General features: G+C 42.2%; 1 protein-coding gene across 8 annotated transcripts in view; it reads left to right on the plus strand.

The window, feature by feature from the left end:
- DLGAP1 (DLG associated protein 1) overlaps positions 1 to 20,186 on the plus strand; it is a 322,151-nt gene that overhangs the window by 61,477 nt on the left and 240,488 nt on the right. For all 8 annotated transcript variants that reach the window (XM_027088554.1, XM_027088553.1, XM_027088560.1 and 5 more), the window contains exon 2: positions 6,660 to 6,874. In XM_027088554.1, coding sequence (XP_026944355.1) covers positions 6,660 to 6,874 — 215 coding nt within the window. The remainder of the gene's footprint in view (positions 1 to 6,659; positions 6,875 to 20,186) is intronic.

Below are 20,186 nucleotides of genomic sequence, written 5' to 3' on the forward strand. Positions count from 1 at the left end.
GGCGCGGTGTCACTCTGACCTAGCTACTAACCTCTCTGGACTTCAGTTTCTTTATCTGATAAACTGAGATTATAATATTTACTCTTCCTATCCTTCAAGGCGGTTGTAAACATCATGAGACAATTGTGTAAACTTATGTTTTGGGCCAAAGCATGACATAGCTGAATGCTAACTGTTATTAATCTGGTCACTAAGGAATACAAACATTAAGTTCTATAATTGCTATCCCAGAATACATCCATTCATGTTCTTATTTTTGCACGTATTCTTTAAAAAGCTGTTTGATAGATTCCTGAGCTCCATATTTCTCACGTTTTAGCATCTTTGATATTGGAATGTATCATTTAATCTATGGAGTGTCAGAGCTTAATTGGTGGTGTTTCTTTCTTAGTGGTACAAAAATGTATTGAGGAGTTTACGTTGGTATCTTGGATTCGGTAAAATGCGACATTTGGAGTTCAGGGGAAAGCTGAGGAAGTGTAAAAGTAGGGGTACCTTGTCTATTCAGAATAGAATAGAAATCCTATTAACCAAGAGGGGAATAGGATAACCTCCCCCTGCCCCCACCAAGAATAAAAAATTAGCAGAGTTTGAGACATTCAGACAGAAGGAATTACCTTGAATGATGCCACTTTAAGGTTCCCTGTGGGAAACCTTTTATAGATATATAAAATATATATAATATACATTATATTATACGTTATAAATTACATATATTATAAATAGAAATATATAATATTTTATTTATATTTTCATATAGATGAGATTTTTCTATTTTTACATAGGGTTACATATATATATTCCCTTTGCTTTTATATCTTTATACTAGAATATCTACTTTAATGACTAGAAGGATGTTAGTTAAAACACCACTGCTTTTTAATCCCAAGATATTTATAGCTCGCCATACTTGAAAAGTAGCCACGAGGAGACAGATCTGTAACATTTATTCTCAGATTTTTAATGGTGCTTTGAAGTTCACAAGCTATATTCACACACATTATCTCTATTCATTATACATCTATTATCATCCCCATTTTACAGATGGAAAAATTGAATCAAAGAGGTGAAGTGACTCATTCCAGGTCACACACAGTGAGTGAATGCAAAATTGTTGTTGGAATTAATTAGTTCTTCTCTTCCAGCCTCTCCCCACCACAGTGACTAAGCGCTGCACAGAGCAGACACTTCGTGCAGCCCAGCACCTCCCTGACCACCACAGGCTGTTGGCCTTAACCGTCCTCAGACATCTGGAATGCATAGGTCTTGAGTCAAGGTTTCTAAAAGAAAAATAGCTTCTCCAAATACAAAAATATCTCCCATGGAGTTTTCTTTTTCCTTAAGATTTCTGCTTTATGAACAAAAAGGAGTCATTTGAGATTCGATCACTGGGAAGCCAGGCCAGCGTCAGCTGGCCCAAGGAAGCAGGCTCCCCCCTCGGTCCTACAGAATAGAGATGAGTCCCCGGGACGGAGAATGTAGAGTATTTCCTGATGGGCCAGTCTCACTTAAAAATGATGGGCGTAGGCAGTATATTAGAAATTTAAGTTTTTGCTTAATATATTTCAATTATTTCTGCCCCTCCATTATCAAAGAAATTGAAAGCAAGGCATGAGAGTCTTCTTGGAAAGCCAACGTCATCCACCATGAGGGAGCATCTGTGTGCCGAGTGCAGAACTCCCATAAAACAGACCTTTATTGAGCTCTTCCTGTGTGCTCGTGGTCATTACCTCATTTAATCCATGTATAACTTTATGGGGTAGGAAACAGACAAGGAAACTGAGGCACAGAGAATTTAATTAATGAGCCCATGGATGTCCCTACTTAGTGGTCCAGCGGAAACCCAAACCTGGACAAGCTGGTTGCAGAGCCCAAGCCCCTAACCCTTCAGCAGTATGGCTTCCCCCAGTTTCAGCAAGCTTACGGAGCCATTGGAGAGATGACACAAAGACACAGAAAACAAGTCATATCTATAAATGCCATTGTAGGATTATGCAACTTAAGTACTTAGAAGGAATCTGTGGATCAGGTTAGGGTCCATACCGTCTCCACCACAACCATACAACTCTGCCCTTCTAATTTAAAAGCAGCCACAGTCAATACGTAATGAGTGGACATGACTGTGTGCCAATAAAACTTTATTTACAAAGGCAGACGGCAAGCTGGATTTCACCCATGAGCTACAGTTGGCTGACCCCTTATGTAGATGGTACATGCTATAGATTTCATAAAGGAGTTGGATTTAGGCTGGAGCAGTTGGAGGGAGCTTTGGGATTGCTGAGTTCCGCTTGAAGGAAGATTTGAGATGGGTTTACAAGAGCCTGTGTGACCTGGTCCCACCTCCCCAGCCTCTCCTGGCATTTCCCTCTTGGTCAGGACTCTCCCGCCACAATGGCGTCTTCTTCCTAGGCTTCAGTTACACACAAAGCTTATCCCTACTCTAGAGACTTTGCACTGGCTGATCCTTCTGCCTGGAAGCACTTCCCCAGCTCTCCTCCAGGTTGGCTCCTTTGGTCGGAACTGATCTCCTCGTAGATGTTACCTCTTCCCAGTGGCTTCGCTGAGGAACACGTTAAAGGAGTTCTCCTCCAACCCCTTTGTCACATCACCCCATCTTATTTTCCTAATGGCATTTATGGTTTCTGAAATCGTCTTGTTCATTTATGGGTATACTTGTCTATCATCCATCTCTTCCTGCTCTCCTTCTGCAATGTAAGCTCCACAACCTGGGATCAACGTTTGTATGGTTCACTGCCTGCACATTCCCGGCACCCAGACCATGGCTTGAAAATGAACAAGCAAAAAATACTTGCAGAGACACCGCTTTGGGAAAGCAGGTGTTTTCCTTACTTGCTGCAAGTAATAAATCCTGCCTTCTCTGGAAAAAAGAAAAGAAAAAAAACCTTGCAAAAGTGAAGGAAGAGGGGAGGCAGACAAGGAGTGAGGCAAAGAGGGAGACAGAAAATGTAAGCATGCCACCATTAGGTGGTATTAATTTTCTCTTGTTGCATTAGGATGGCCCATCATTCAGTGCCCATGACACTATTTCAACTAAGACAGCATCTTCATCCTGTAATTAGAGGATGATAGCACCTGGTTATGGTCCTTCCTTGTCAAAGATAGGTCTTTTTACTCCTGAGCCATGACATATGGTTTAAGTTACAGCCTGGCTATCCCCAAAATAGAAAAATGCACACTAATCCTCATTTTTTTCTCTCAAAAATAAAGTTCTCCACTGGAGTTTCATGCTTAAACATACGCATTAAAAAACAAATAGTCCTCTTTTTCTCTAACCCATACTGTTGTTAAACCCTAAGCTTTATTAGACTGATTTTATTGCTGTTTCTTTAACGTTTACTGGGTCTAACCGCCCCAGGAAGCTCGTGAAGGCAAGCAGGACATCTGGCTTGCCTGTCATCAACAGGTGCCCAGGCTGCTCCTTTATCTGCTCCAGCCTCCCTTTCTTACAAAGACTTCCGTTCCCCTAACCACTAGGACCAGTAATAGGAAGGTTTTCTCAGACCGCTGCAAGGTTAGTTTTTTCTTTGGATTTGCCTCAATCTTTTCTCTCTGTGCAACTGACACAGAAAGACACAGCAACCCTGACTAGATCACAATAGTAGCTGCAGCACATGACTCGCCTTTCTTTTCAATGGAAAGGGAGTAACATTTCATGCCCTGGCCCCTAAACAAACTGGTATGCTTTCCTTGAAAACAATGTAACCAACCACTGCCTCCTCTTTTGCTTTCAAATTTAAGAGACATAATAAAAACTGTGGCTCAAATTATAGCGACTTTGCTGGCCCTTATTGTTCAGCAGCAGTATTTTTCTTCTCCAAAGTCTTGAGGTTCTGTTTCTTTACATTTTTCCTGGAGCTAATTTCTGTATTATTTTACATGTAATTTATTGTAGGCTACCTTTCAGTGTAGGAATAATGTATTGATTTTTAAAACCCATTCCAAAGCAAATCACTTCCATAAACTTCTTAGCTGATATCATTTGAAAAATATGTTTAATTGAAACATATACACATTAAATACTTCCCAGCTGGTTCCCTTAGCAACAGTTGCAGCCTGTTTCTAGTATAAGACCAAGTTTCTACCATAAACTAACTTTGAAAAAAAACAAAACACCTAAAGAAAAATTTGCCATGTTTTGTTTCATAAGCATTATGAGCTTATAAGTTGTCATTGGTCTCTGACATAGTTCAGAGAGCGACACTTATGAGCTGTGCATCAGTACTGAGAAATGGCAAGCATTGGCTGCCTCCTCTGTGACCCTCAGCTGTACCAACTTAATTTATAAGATGTAATTACTGAGCCAATAATGAGGTTCTGAGTATGATCATATCTTTGCAGTGACTCACCTGCCAATGGAAGGAAAACAAGACTGTTCTCAGCATTTATAATTTCCCTAAGAAGTCTCCCTGTTGCTATGGTGATGTGGATGGGTTTTTAGCTAAAAAAGCAAAAACTCTACATTGCTACTACCATAATTAATAAATGGCAAATGGATCAGACGTGATGGATGACAAAGGTGTCATGGGACTATAGTTGTTCAGTTCTGTAGGTGCCACAAGATCATACAGAGAGAGACAGCATCAGATATGGTCATGGCAAGACCCCAGGAGCTGCTGGGCTGGAACTCTGCCCCTTTGTAGCTGGGACGTTGGGCGAGTTACATAACCTCAGGTTCCTCATTTGTAAAATGGGGATAATAATAGTGCCCTTAGCTGTGTGGATCAAATGAGTTAACCTGTATAAAGCCTTTAGAACAGTGCCTGCACATAGGAAGCATGATTTAAGAGTTTGTTAAATAAAATAAGCTGTATGGTGAAGCCTAACCAAACTTCATTGGTAGTTTTCAGCATTAGAACCTACCAACCACTGTTTTCAGGTCCAGGAATAGTAGCATCTCTTCAGTCTGATGTTTCTAGATATACGTTTTCAAATTATATAGATAAATGTATAAATTAAGGGGGAAAGCGTAGTGCTTTTAGTGGAATGTCTGTCCTCAGTTCCTAGAACCGATAATGTTTAAAAATCGACGTCTACTCTGTGTGTGTATCATTGTGGACAGTTAACACTTTAGATTTAAAATGTGTATGTTATTAATCATAAATCTTAGATTGACTAAACACTCATCTTTGAGTTAAAATGCTTTGGACCCTAGTGCTGCCATTTATTAGTTATGTGTCTTTGGCAAATTTCTTAAGCTCTCTGAGCTTCTGCTTCTCCTCCGAGAAATACAGAAAAATACACGGAGTTGTTGCATCGATGAAACAAGATCCTGTAAGCAAATTTCTTAGCCGAGTTCAGTGTTAATAATGAAACATGGCATCATTTAATGGATAATCAGTGAATAGTTAGCATGAAAATAGTCAATACCTTTTTACCTTCTCAGTGCAAACCTGGCCAGTTCTCAGGAGTCCTTCCTGGATCCTCCTTCCCTATCACCATTACTGATAACTCCTGTTCCTAGTGTCTCCTTAGTGCATAGTCCATCTACAGCACCCCATCTTAAACTTGCTAACACGTTGACTTGGAACTGTTGCCAAATTTTTGTATGCTCTGTCTTCTCACCTCTGTTGAGGCCAAGAACCAGCCTCCCCATTTTCTGGTCTCTTTTAATTAAGCCCTGTGCAGCGTGCTGTGCACAGTACGTAGGATGTTTGTTACTTCTTAATGGATACAAAGAGTGGCCATTATTGTGCATTTCTTTTACCAAATGGAGGAGATATGAGACCCTAGGTTGGGTCCATGTTGAACTGGGGAATCTAAGAACTGAAAATAAGGTCAGAAAGAAGCCCTCTGTAGCACAGTGCAGTGCCCTGCTGAACTCAAAGGAAATGACTGTAGAAAGAAAAACGAACAGCGTGCTGAGAACGTTGTCTTGAGGGGTCCCCACAATTAGGGACTTGGAGCAGGATCCAGCAAAGCTAGAGGGAAAGAACAATCCAGATAAGTAGTGGGTAACTCAGGTAAGTAGAGTAACCAGAAAGCCAAAAGGGGAGAGACTCTTAAGAGGCGTTTTGAGTGTGTGTGAGTGTGTGTGTGTGTGTGTGTGTGTGTGTGTGAAGAGGCCAAGAAAAATTTCAATTAAGAAAGTGCCACTAGCTTTCATGAGGAGATCATTGGAAACCTTCAGAGAGTGTTTCAAGCACTCTATGGAGGCTGAATTCAAATTAAGAGGATTCAGAAAGAATCGGTGCTTGGGAAGCGAATGCATCTGGTGTAGACCACTGGGTTAGGAGGAAGCACTATGGATACAATATGCTAGAGATGGAAGATGCAGGGAAGGCAAAGGAGAAACATTTCTGATTTTTAAATAACAACTGAAAACAAACCATTGAAAAGCTCTAATAAAACCGCTTTCCACCGGCACCCGTATGCCTGACAATCATTTTCAGCGTGAGAAAACGGAGAAGTGAATCAAATGGTTATACTTTTTCCCAGTACCCAGGTTCTTTCAAAGCTTGAGACATAGATGTGCATGTATTCAAAATATTTTCAGACCAATTATGGTAAAACACTATGGTTGAAAAGTTAATGCCTAAAGTTTTACATAATTACCCGTATTACCCATATTCACAGTCAGGAAAGAAAAGAAGAAGATAGACTTGTATAAAGCATGAACTGTCTGTTTTGTATCTGCATAGGTCCCTCAGGATGAATGGACAGGGTACACCCCTCGAGGTAAAGATGATGAAATTCCCTGCCGCAGAATGCGGAGCGGCAGTTACATCAAGGCCATGGGAGATGAAGACAGCGGGGACTCGGACACCAGCCCCAAGCCTTCTCCCAAAGTTGCTGCGCGAAGGGAAAGCTATCTCAAGGCTACTCAGCCATCCCTTACAGAACTCACCACACTCAAGTAAGTGTTTCCCACGCTCTACTTCCGGTAGCCCGGCCCCCTGTATCATCACCTACGATCCATTCTTGCCACTTCTAGCGTAAATGGGGCAGAAAACACCCCACAGATGGAGCACTGTGAGGTATTGAATGTTCTATTGATTTTGACCTTGGGTCTGACTCATACATCCCAGTGCCTTCAAAGACACAGGCATCCAGCTGCGCCCTGCATAGAGCATAAGCTGAGCCCCCAACCTTCCAAAAGAGTTTGCAATGATCCAGAATGGCCCCTAAAAAGAATTAAGATTTCTGACCAATGAGGATATCTGTGTATCCCCACTCTTGGATGTTGTTTAGCCACAAAATCTATGGGGCAATGCTTCCTTAAAAAACTCTTGAATTTTTCAGATGATTGAGTAATAGAGTAGATTATCTTGGAGAAGGTTATAGAATGTGGCTATACTTAAAAATGGGGTAATATGTGAAAATTCTTGACAGATGTTTTTAAACTTGGACACTCGATGCATATTATAATTTGTAAGACCTTAAAAATTTTTGTTTGTTTTGAAAAATATGGTTCTAAATAGTCCTTACTTCAGTGTGTGCTATTTGTAAACAGAACAGCATTACAAAAGAAACTACTGAAACTGATTATTGTAAGGCCTGATTTAATTGTTAATATTATTTCTGGAGAGCAAATCAGAGCCTTGGAACAGATCATCGTGGGGAACATCATTTGGACTAAAAAAAGTATTATGGGTAATTAGTATTCTTAAGTGCCTTTGATTCCATATTTTGAGGAAATACATATTACTATCCGTGCATTTATATGGCGTTACAAAATAAAATATTAAAAGGCAAAGTAAATAAAACAGAAAAAAGACCAAATCCATCAGATTGAGGAGAAGAAACTAGATTATTAAAACCCAGAATACTAAAAAACAGCTGACTTCTATCATGGAAATGTATTCAAATAGCAAACTATCAATATATTATATTTTAAAGAAGTGACAGAGAGGGTCCCCTCATGAACTTTTTTTCAGAGGATCGTGTGGAACCACTGTGGGTCATTTCAATGAAAAATGAATACCAGTGACATTAGTAAACCAACCCAAGAAAAGCAGCTCTTTCTTTCCTTCGGCTTCTGGTTACCCTTCCTCTTTGCCTTTATTACTGCAGGTGATAGTTTCCTAGTGTTGCCATGACCAGGTACCATGAACTTGAAAGAGTACAGATTTATTATCTCACAGTTCTGGAAGCTGGAAGTCTGAAATCAAGGTATTGTCAGGGCCACGCTCCTTCTGAACCTGGAAAGAATAATCCCTCGTTGCCTCTTCCTAGCTTCTGGCTGTGTCCGGCCACCCTTGGCATTCCTTGGCTCGCAACTACGGCACTTTGATTTCCGCCTCTGTCGTCACCTGGCCTTCTACTTTCCGTGTCTTCGCGCGGTTGTCTTCTTATGACGTCAGTCATATTGGATCAATAATGACCTCGTTTTTAACTTGATTAAATCTGCAAAGACCCTATTTCCAGACAAGGTCATGTTCACAGGTATTAAATTTAGGACTTTGACATATCAGTGTGGGAAATACTATGTAACCCCTAACCCTGCCACACAAGGTAACAGTTGATCACAGAAATGGAAAGTACAATCGGGTCTTCATTGCACTGTGGCACCCCTCACAGAGGCTCAGAAAAGAACTGAGCCAGTCTGAAAAGAACTGGATTTGTAATAATGGCAGTGGGCCGAGGTGGTGTGAAAACTGGGCGGGGGGGGGGGGGGTGGGGTGTGTGGCAAGGAACCTTCTGGGAAGTAAGTATCTTCTGTGAACTTTAGAATATCTCTCCCCTAGAGGCAATTAAAGGTAGTCACAGCCGTGGTGTTAACTGACATCTTCTAGAAGATGCAAAAAAAATGGGGATGCTTTGGGCAAGAAATTCACTTGGACCCTCAAGATCTCAGTATCCTCAAATGCAAACCAAGCAGTGGGATTCTGCAACTTCCAGAGTCCCTTCCACCCCCTTTATATCCCATTCATTTACCTATTGGGATGCATGTCACATCAGATGCATGACACTTTGGGTTGTGGGGGATGAGATACAATGAGTCCTGCTGCTCGAGTCCTACCAGGGCCTAGGAGAACAGAAAAGAGCAGAGCCACAGGGGAGGGTGCGGGGAGTGCTCTAAGGAGGCTGAGGACAGGGGAGGTGCAGAAATCAACTTGCACCATTGAGTCTTGGACCCATCTCCTTATTAGCTTCAGGGCTGTGGGGAATCTGCTCTGAAGTCACTGGAACTCTTTCATTTTGCTTCCACCTGATGTTATCTTCCTTTAATGTCCTGGAGCCTGTTTTTACAACCATCCTATATATATTTTTTTACTGTTCAGAAGTTTGAAGAGCAGAAAAAGGTGAACACACAGATAGTGGCTAAACTGATGGTAGAAAGGTCAGGTACCTGAGTATTAGAGTAGTGACTGTGCTTTTCTTCCTCCAAACCTATGGAAATTCCAAATGGTACCCAATTTACTAGGGGACACCTACTACACTGAAAAACGTTTTTTCTTTTCTAAGGATGGAGTTTCACCAAACCATCTCTGTCACCCTCTATTCTTTAGTTGGCAAGACAACAGCTCACCGTCATTCAAACACGCCTTTCTTCCCTGTGCTACCATCACCTCCCCCAGACTTATTTGTCATAGTCTGTTTGTCTCCATTCATTTCTCCCTCATCTGCTCCAGGAGCTCCCTTTCCCCTTACGGTCCACATATTAAGCTTCCATCATACTCAACAACATAGGTGTCTCAGTGATGTCTAGTTTAATGAGATTTCAAGAGGTACACAAGGGAAAAAGGGGGAATATACTAGGAAAGCAAAAATTCGGACATGACATAACTCATCATCCATTCTTTTCTTTCTTGACGATGTTTTGACTGGAGCTCATTATTTTTCTAGTTCGAAGCATTCCATCCCTCATAAGAAAAAAGATCCCCATATCCTGGAATTCTAGTTCCCCAAAAAAGAAAACTATATTTTTGTTCCTACTTCTTTGACATTTAAGTCCATTTTTTTTCCTCCTTCCTCCTCAGCAATTCACAGCTTTAGGGCTGAATCATAGCCATGAACCAAGATAACTAAAATTAGCCAAGTGAGATGGGGCAAACATTTTGTTTGAGGTTTTCAACTCCCATCTTCTCTCAGGAATGTTGGAGAAGAGGCACTCCTACACTTTCTTACATTGTTTTTCTTCTTTCTTTTCTGTTTTCCAAAGGCATCTTGAGACCTTATTTCTGAGGCTAGTTTTCTTCAGCTACTTAATGTCAATGATTGTGTCTTCAGGTAGCTAAGGCCTAAGGTCAGTGGAACATTCTGGAGTCAGAAGGAGTCTTGAGACAATGAACTCCATCTTTGGGCTGCAAAACTTCTGTAGCTGCTCTCTGGGGACCATTATCCCTCCCACTCCCTTCTCTTCTCCCACAGATAGTAACAAATCCCTTCCCCTCACTGCTAGCTTTTCCTTCTTTCTTCATTATTAACGAACAACGAATTTGAAATGGCATATCACCCGAGAATATTAGTATTTTCAAAAAGAACTTCTGAATGTTTAATAGTAAATTCTCAGGCAAGTAGGAGAGAGGTTTGGAGGCCCAAGTTCCCTCAAAGCAGGTCACCACAGCTTGGCTCTGATGAGGGATTTAAGTCTTTGACTTGGATTTGCTATAATATGCTATTTATTCTGGAAAGGAGACTCCTGTCTGCTTCCATGATTAGTTAAAGCCATGTTCAAATCCCATCGTGAACTTTTATTCAATAGACTGTAAAAAGAACTTTTAAAAAATGATGTTAAGTGAGCTGTCATGTAAAAGATTCTAAAGTTAAATTCAAATAAATGTCCGTTATCCTAAGCAAATAACACTTTAAATCTCTTTGTAGTTCTTTATCCCTTCATCCAAGCAGTAAGAAAAGATTTCTCCTGGAAGAAATAGTCAGCCTCTGATATTATAGACTTTGAAACGCCTCTGAAATCGGTGAGATGGGCCCCAGGCTTTTGTGCATGCTTGGCTCTGGAGAGGACCCGTCAGAGCTCCCAGCAATGTGGATAATGTATCTAACAAAAGGCTTCAGGAATATTTATTTTCCATCCTAAATGCTAATTTATTTTCAGGATGGTTAATCCTCAAAATCATCGTTCTTTTTCTAATCCTGAAACTTTTTTAAAAAATAAATAGCTCTGTGGCTTTTGGCAACTGGTTTGATGTCTCTGAGTCCCACCACCCCCCTCCCAAATTAAATGAGAGTCTCACGCTCTTAGCTTGGATGGTGCCACTTAGATTACTCCCTCTCAGCCCCACCCCAGCCCCGTGCAGACAGCATTAGCTGATCCCAGAATTAATGGATCCCAGCACCCTCCCAACTGAGTACAGACTGGGCCTCGGATCCCTTCTCAACACAGAGCTTCAACCACACTTCTCATTGACCAGCCATGACACAAGGTGCTATCCCTCGTCTACATGGTCTCTGAGGAACCTTTCAGCACTAACGTGTATAATTATAAGGATGAAGCACAAAGCACTGGCAGTTCACAGTCTGAAGACAAAAGAAGGTAGTATTGGTAAAGGAAATAATTTGAGAAGAGACAGATGGGGTTGTTCTCCTTCAGCTTTAATTCTGGAGATTTAAAATGAGTCAGTTCTACATCAGGAACCCAAAACTGCAGCCTCTTGCTAGAGTGTCTTGTTTTGCTTATCTATGTAGAAGTTTCCTTCTCCCTTTTTTCTCTCTAGACACACTACGTCCTCTGCTATTTCTTCACATTCCACATGCCCCTCCCACCCACCTACAGCTTCCTGTATTCCTTCTCTTCCCAGAAAAAGGAGAGGGCACAGGCTATGAAGATGGAAGCACGGCGATTTTTTTTTTCCTAAGGATGTGAACCATATTGAAGAACGTAGCCACGTACATCTTTCCTTCTTTGTCTTAAGTGGAGGGAAATGCCTCTGTTTTCCCCAAATGCTTTGATATTCCGCTCCTGTCCCTCAGTAACTGTAACATGTAGCAGCAGATGCCCCTTCCAATGGGAGGACGAACAGACTAGCATAACCCAACACTACAAAATTGTGAGTTTACGTCCTCTGTGACATAAACTCAGGATAGTTTCCCATCTTTCCCAACCATAACACTGTCTTCTTATATCCTCTATCCTCGCAACCCCTCCCCCCCAAAAATAAGAAGAAATGGGACAAAATTTAAAACAGGGAAACTCATTCATTTACTCATAGACAAATTATCTAAATACCTTCCAACCCACTGCTAGAAAAACAAGCCTGGTTAAAAGACAAAATAAACAAACAAAACCACTGGTACAAGTAATTGCCTATTATATTCAGCCTCTGTCACCATGCCCAGCTTAAAAAAAATAGGTCTCTCTTTGGGGTGTGAATACCCTTCTCCAAATGAGATGGGCGTGTGAGTATCATAGTCTGTATCCTAGTCTCTTGCTCTTTAGCAAAGACCATTTTGGAAAGGAGCCTGCATTGAGTGCACTGTCCCTTCGATGATCACAACCTCAGAGAGGAACGAATTGTCTGTGTGTCTTTGAGGAAGGTGAAGGAATGAAAGGAAATTCAGATGCCTTTTAGAGAGAAGGAATGGAAAGTTTAAAACACAGGAGAGAGATTTCAGTTTTAATGAGGTTCTAAGTGCCTGAATGAGTGCTCAGGGCTTACATTTCCTTGTCTTGCTTTGTTTTGATTGTTTAATCACCATAACTGCATACATGAGATTTTCCCCACTTTACAAATGAGGAATCTCTGTCTTAGGGAGATTAAATAACTTGTCCAAGGTTACATGTCAACTAAGATATGAGGCCAGGGGTTGAAAGCAGAAAGAATAAAAAGCTGGTTGGAAGGATGGACTCACCGAGACTGCAGAGATGAGCAAAAGATATGAAAGAGGGTCCAAAATGGAAGAGAAAAGGAAGATCAACTGGGTGCCCAGGAAAAGGAGCCATTCAAGGCAGATATGGAGAATTCAGAGCAGATTTGAGGGGGATGTCAGAGGCTGCAGTGAAATAAGTTCTGACCTGGAAGTGCAAGCAGGCAGACATGCAGCTGAAACAGGAAGGGCCTTGAGAACATCTTGACTCAGGCTTGGCCTGGGGTAAAGAAAGGAAAGATCAAACGACCAAAGGATTGAGGAGATGAAGAGTTAAGTAGGCATTGGCTGATGGGGTCATGGGGAGAAGTGATGGCCTCTTGGGAGCCTGGGTTCAGCCGGGTCGGGACAAGTGTAGTAGCAAACCCGGGACGTGTGTGCTCTGTGTCTCTACAGTGTGTCAGCTGCGCCTTCCTCACATGCCCCGGCCAGGTGTGGCAGTGTCAACAAGGCCTTAGAGACAGTGGAGAGATGGGGGCAAGGGAAGACCCCAGAGAGGGTTCTGGAAATGAAAAGTCCTCACTCCTTTTAGGCTATACTACTTACTATCCTGCCAGGGAGACTTCTGTTTGCAAAGAGCGTTAAAACTCCTTTCCTTTGCCCATCTGTTTGCAACCATTCCCTCAATTTCATATCTGTGTTCCCTGTTAAAAGTGCAGACAACCAGGTATAAAGAACACGCTAATAATAGTCAGAAATTTTATTCGTGTCTCACTCATTAATTTATTCATGTAACAAACATTTATTCAGCACCTTTAATATTAAAGTACTGTGTGAGGCACGTACACCTTGGTTTCAATAACTTTATTAAATGCTTTACTAAAATCTGGTTTTCCAGGGTCAAGTAGGAGTAAATATATATATATAGCTGGATATACTCTCAAATCTAAAAATGGCAAAGGCAGGCACAGTAGAAATGAAAGGAATTAAAATTCAGAGGCTGTTAGTACTAAAGTTGATCATTTTGTTCAGAATTTTTCTCTGATCAGAAAAATCTACTTTACCTGGCACGGGGAGGGTTTTGTTGTTGTTGTTTGGGGATTTTTTTTTTTTTTTTTACAGTTTACTATTTTGTCAGGATAGTTCAAGTTATTAGCTTTGCTGTCATTTTATATCATTAAGGAAATCTCATGGGCCTCAGATGGCAGGAATGAAAACAGCTCCTTGAAAAGGACCTCTAGGCAGATGTATTAGAAGCCGCCTCTCATCCTTTTTGAGGGAGGCTGGGCGTAAGTCCCAAGTACATGTACCTTTACAGAGGACGCATATGAATAACAAAACCATCAGCATCCCTATATATAAAACAGAAAGAAATGAGATCAAAACTGGAGCCAAAGGAATTTAGGTTGACTGCAGGGAGGAACTTCTAACTGCAAAGTTTTTAATTCTTGCATAAATTAATTTGGGAATTTTGAGAGCAACTTTCCCAGGCATCTTTTAAAACAACCTGAACTCCCTTTCTCTGAGCACATTGATAACTCTGCTTGGAAATTTGGGTGGAACAGACCAAATCTCTGTGTCAGATTTTTCCAGCCTGTGGAGTCTAAGTCTTATCATGTACACTGATCCTATATTTTTAAGATAAGCATGCAGGAAGATGAGATTTCAAGGTGCCCACATAATTCACTGCTTCGTAAGTACATCACTTCTCTTCCTGACTCTTCTGCTTCAATCAACTAAATTACCATTTTCCTAAATTCAGTCTTGAAATGTTGTGGTTCACCTCTCACCTCCTCAAGCGTTAGGGCTTCCCTTCACTCACGTGGATGACTGCAATGGACCAGTTTGTCTAGCTGCCTCTAGCTTCTCTTGGCAACCACTCTTCCCAGAGACTTTCTACCAGGTCACCGCGAAATCATTTCTGAACCCCATGTGTCTCTTCACATGGTCCCCAGCAGCGTTCAGAGTTTCTCCCTCCTTTGAGAGCTTCTTCCCTGCTTTCCTCTTACAAGGATTCTATGCTTCTATCAAATAGAGCTCCTAATTGTTCTTAGGATCTATTTTGCTGGCTTCAGGCCTGTCCTAGGGATAGGCTACATTATACTGGGAGTAAAAAACAACCCCTAAATCAGAGAGGCTTCTAACAGCAAAACTTTATGTCTTGCTCATGCTACCTGACCATCTTGGGTCAGTAGGGAACTCTGCTCGCCTTGGTCACCCAGGACCAAGTTATGGATACAAAACATCAACAAAGGCTCCCAGAGTCACCAAGGCAGAGCACGAGCACAGGGTCTTAACGCTTCCTCTCGCAAGTGGGACAGGTCCCCTCTGTTCCTGTTTATAGGCAAAAGCTAGTGACGTGGCAACGTCTATCTTCAAAGAGGGCAACAAAGGCAATCTTACCATGTGCCCAGGACATGGATGCACAAAACAATATTTGGCAAATAGCACCAATGACTATCAAAGTGTGTCTGGACACAAAATTTTTGGCTTACTCTCTCTCCCACAAACAAAATATATTCATGCCCCACCACCATCAAGGGGAGAAAACCCAAAAGCCCTGTCCTGGTCCTATCATAGCCCCTCAGCCTCAAAATGTATTGTCTGTGGGTGATGTGTGATAGCTTATAGAGCAGGGAATGAGGCACTATAATAGCTACATCTGGTCCAGATATGGCTCCTCTGCGTCTGGAGACCTGCAGACTCAAAACGATAAACGACTTGCCTCCCATACACCCCATACATAATGACAGGAGAAGGTCAAACCATCCACAATAAACATTCCCATTCAAAAAGGAGATGGGAGCTAACAGTAGTCACTGGTCCATAGCAATTCTGAAATCCCCACTGGGTAGGATGCTGTCAACTCTGGGGGAGGGAATGTTTCTTGATTAGCCTGCAATTCTGCTCCCTGGAGCAACTTCTCTGGCCTTTGTCCCCCATGTCATCCAGCTCCCTGGGAGACTGTTCCATTCCTATTATCCTCCATGACCATATCCAAAGTACACATCAGGGAACATGTTCTCCTTGGAGCCAAGAGACATTTTAGGACTCCTCTCATTGCTGTGTCTTTTAATTTAGGCTTGTGATGCTTTGGGAAGTACGGCTCTCTCAAGACCATAATCAGCTTCTTACCTATTGGTTCCAGTGAGTTCCACGTAGCAACCGTCACACAGAACCCTTGGAATGGCCATTTTTGCTCTATTTGTTTGCCTTCCTACCCTGATGCCTCTCTCTAGCTCAGATACTCTCAGCTTATCAACTTATTAGCCACTCTTCCCTGAAGCATTTTAATCTAATCAAAAAGATTCACTTAACTGTATCTTCATTCTAAATCATCTGACTCCATTCAGAAGCATTAACAATGGAGTGAGGGGCCATGTCCTTGATTTGAACGTTGCCACACAGGGTGGTTTTCATCATGTCTTCTTTACTCAAAGGCGTTCTTGGGTTTACCTTTTACAAATCGGGTTGAGATCAGTTGCTTCTTCCAATCCCACAAGTCCACAAATGTCTAGACTCTTTTTTTTTTTTTTTTTAGATGTTGGGGGTAGGAGTTTATTAATTAATTAATTAATTTTTGCTGTGTTGGGTCTTCGTTTCTGTGCGAGGGCTTTCTCTAGTTGTGGCAAGCGGGGGCCACTCTTCATCGCGGTGCGGGGGCCTCTCACTGTCGCGGCCTCTCTTGCTGCGGAGCACAGGCTCCAGACGCGCAGGCTCAGTACTTGTGGCTCACGGGCGTAGTTGCTCCGCGGCATGTGGGATCCTCCCAGACCAGGGCTCGAACCCATGTCCCCTGCATTAGCAGGCAGATTCTCAACCACTGCGCCACCAGGGAAGCCCCTAGACTCTTCTTATTCCCTTTCATTACTACTTGTATTTAACCAATTCTTTTCTGAGTTTATTTCAAAGTACCTAACACCTTGTTGAAGGCTGCCAAGAGCAATCAACACATTTTATTAACAATGTGTTTTGCAACTACTTCCCCTAGAGTTATGCGTTCATTTGTTACATCATCTACCTTCCTAGTTGTTATAGACAACAATTTACCAAATGACTCACCACTGTATAACATGGATCAGTATGTTTCCAGACTCTGATAATTACCTTGCTTACTGTTACCAAATCCTATAACCATAGCCACATATTTTAGGTTATTTTGTTGTTGTTGTTGTTGTTACATGAGTAGCCAATTTCTAGTACTAATTTATATACAAGCTAGGATAGGCCAGGTTAATAAACAACCCCAAATTGCCAAAGCTTATTTCTTGCTTACAAGTTTATTTCTTGGACACAATTTCTTGCGTCCATCATGAGTTGGCAGGAGGCTCTGTTCATTGTATTCACTCAGATACCCAGAAAGTATATCTGAAGGTATATCTCAATCAGTGCTCCCGTGGTTATTGAATCAGAGAAAGAGGATGCAGTGAATAGGGCACTCTTTCCTGGAAGTGATGCACATCGCTTGTGTTCACATTTCATTGCTAAAGCCACGTACATGACCACGCTAATTTCAAAGAGGCAGAGAAGTGCAGCATTGCCACGTGCCCAGAAATGGAGAGCTCGATGTACATGATGAACAGCAGTAATGGTCCTCAAAGCCTTTGTTTATGCCGTTCCCCACCCTATACCCCAGGAATGCCATCTCCTCTTCATCTGTTCACTCAAAAAAGGCTCACGATAGCATGTTGCTCAAGAGTGCAGGCTCTGAGGCGAGATTATCTGGGTTCCAAACCATAGCTCTCTCACTTCTAGATGGGTTACTGTGGGAAAATTATTTAACCATTCTGAGTCCCAACTTCCTCACCAGTTACACAGGGATGGTAATATTTCCTACCTCAAGAGTAATTGTGAAGCTTGGGAAAGGTAGCATATGCGAAACTCTTAGGACAGTGCCTAGCAATGGTCAGTGCCCCATTTATGTTAGCTATTACATCATTATTATTATCATTGGCCACCTACTACTATGAGCTAAGCGCTGGGATATATCAGTAGTCAGGGTTCCTAGTATATTAGAACTAACAATCTAATGGTGGAGAAGAGTAGAAGGAAGTCCCCATTCTTTTCAATCTTCCTCTTAAATTTAACCTCCCCCTGTTGGCTGTTATTTCTTCCTCCTAAGAACTCCGGAAGCACTGTGTTGAAACCTTTCTCACGGTAATTACAGCCTTCTCACACGCTTGCCTATTTCCTCTGTTCCCCATGCCAAAGGGGGTTCCAATGCTATCTGAAGATGATTGTGGGGAATTCCCTGGCGGTCCAGCGCTTAAGACTCTGCACTTCCACGACAGCGTGGACTCTGTGCTTCCACGGCAGCGCGGGTTCGATCCCTGGTGGGGGAAATAAGATCCCACATGATGCACGGTGCGGCCAAAAATAAAATAAAGCTGGTTGTGAAGCCCTTGGCGCAATCCCAAGGAGATCAGTGCTAACTCACCACTACACCGTCCCTACCTGCTTACAGGGCCTTGATCGACAGCTTCCTGGAGTAGCTTTCACCTGTAGTTGCTGAAATGAATTGTGATCTCACATCTGCCCTCCACCCTTTGGCTGTGTCTCTGCTCGCTCAGACTCTTCACCCTCCCTCTGCCTCTGAATCTGTGGCTCTCAGAAAGCTCCCTGTTCTTTCCCAACCCCACTGAGCATCGTCAGCCCACCTGGAGGCTGGAAGCTCAGCCTGGCAGGTACACATTACCGTGTTAAAAATATGATGCAGCCATGCCTCGTACTGTCATCCACGCTGAACATGGGCACATTTCCCTCAGTTCATCTGGGGAATCCCGTCCTTTCTAGTTCTGGGAAGAGGAGGGGAGTGGATGTAACAAATCAGCCTTAACTACTCCTTTTAGAATTGGAGAAGGGTTCTCTTCAGTGATTGCGGTAACTGCTTCGCACCCTGTCCAACTTATCTGTGAACCCAAATAAACCAATGAGGAGGATATATATTTGCTCATCTATCCCGATAACTAGGAATACCTTAATTTGCTTCCAAGCCTATTTTTCAGGATAAATAATTGTAGATAACAGTTTACCAAGTGTTTTCAGTACATCTCATTTGACCCTCCCAATGGCCTCAGAAGGAATTTAGAATTGATTTTAAACAACACTTTACAGATAATCGAAGGGTTTCGCATGGTTTTGAACTTCACGAGGTAGAGCTGAGCTCTGATTTCCACTCCAGCTTTCTTCCTCCCACTGCCTAGTGGAACTCTGGTCACTTTTCCCCCAGCAAGACTGTCCTCGCCATCTGGACACCATTCCTGACTTCCAGCTCAGAAAATTCTTTTAGTTCTTTGCACCACTTCTCTTTCCCAGAAAAAGCAGAGCTGAGAACTCAAGGCATAGATCCAGGTTACCAACTGCCTATGAAATTGCCACCACCATGGTATCATCACCCCGGGCCAGATTTCAAGAAAGATGGACACTTGGCTGTGAGTGCAGGTACCTGAGAGAATCGGGCTGGTCCTAGAGATCGTGTCTGGAGAGGCTGGGATTAAAAAGCCAAGCTGGGACACTTTCCCTGGTTGTTTCCCTTGTTTCCTCCACTCAGTGAAGAAAGGTTGTGTCAGAGTTTCAGAGTGAGGGCAGCTAAGGATTAGAAGGACTGGCTACATTGTTTAAGCCTGAGACTGTGCACTTCCTCATCTTAAGGAATCACTCAATGGTGTCGTCTGGGTCCAACTGGCCAATGAGAGCCGAGGGTTCACATCTCCTCCCAACTCCACACTTGGTTTTGTCACCCTGGTAACTTGATATTGGCCATGATGGGAATATCTATACCACGGAAATCAACAAACCCTACCAGTCAGATATTCTTCCTCCCAGAGAGCCAGTTTTTAAACATTTTCCTCTATGCCACTGCACAGTATCTTCACGGAGTCTTGATTCTGAGATAAGATGAAAGAAAAATCTTAAAAGCAAAGCTAGAAAGAACTTTAGAGATGATTCCCACCCTGTTATATTACAATGAGGTGGAAGCCCAGAGAAGATCAGTGACTTGCTTAAGTTATCGGGCAAGTTTTAGGACCCAGGTTTTGTCATGCTCAGTCAAGAATTCTTTCCAGAGAAATCAAAGTTTTCAGCAGCTACATTCCCTGAGGGAGACAAGAGAAATATAAAATTCGGTCTGTACTGCAACTATCTGATTAAGCACCGAGAGTGATGAAAACTATTTTGTATCATTATTTGTAAGTTTCACAATTACATTATGTACGTTACCTCCGACTATAAGTGCTAGATGTGTTCAGGAAATAGGAAATGATTAGGAAGTAGAAATAGCAAGGGATGGCTTCCTAAAACGGAAAGAATTCAGCCTGGAATTTGAATAATTACTCAGAAGTAACAGACCGGGAAGGGAAAAGGTGTCTGAATATAAAGAAACCAAGTTGACTGATACGTGAGGGGTATTCAAAAATGGGAAACTGTCTTTGGAAAGATAGTGAAGACTTTTATAAGCAAGA

The sequence above is a fragment of the Aethalodelphis obliquidens genome, unplaced genomic scaffold (genome assembly GCF_003676395.1).
Source record: "Aethalodelphis obliquidens isolate GAN/ISIS:26980383/991018 unplaced genomic scaffold, ASM367639v1 scaffold63, whole genome shotgun sequence".
Taxonomy (NCBI): Eukaryota; Metazoa; Chordata; class Mammalia; order Artiodactyla; family Delphinidae; genus Aethalodelphis; species Aethalodelphis obliquidens.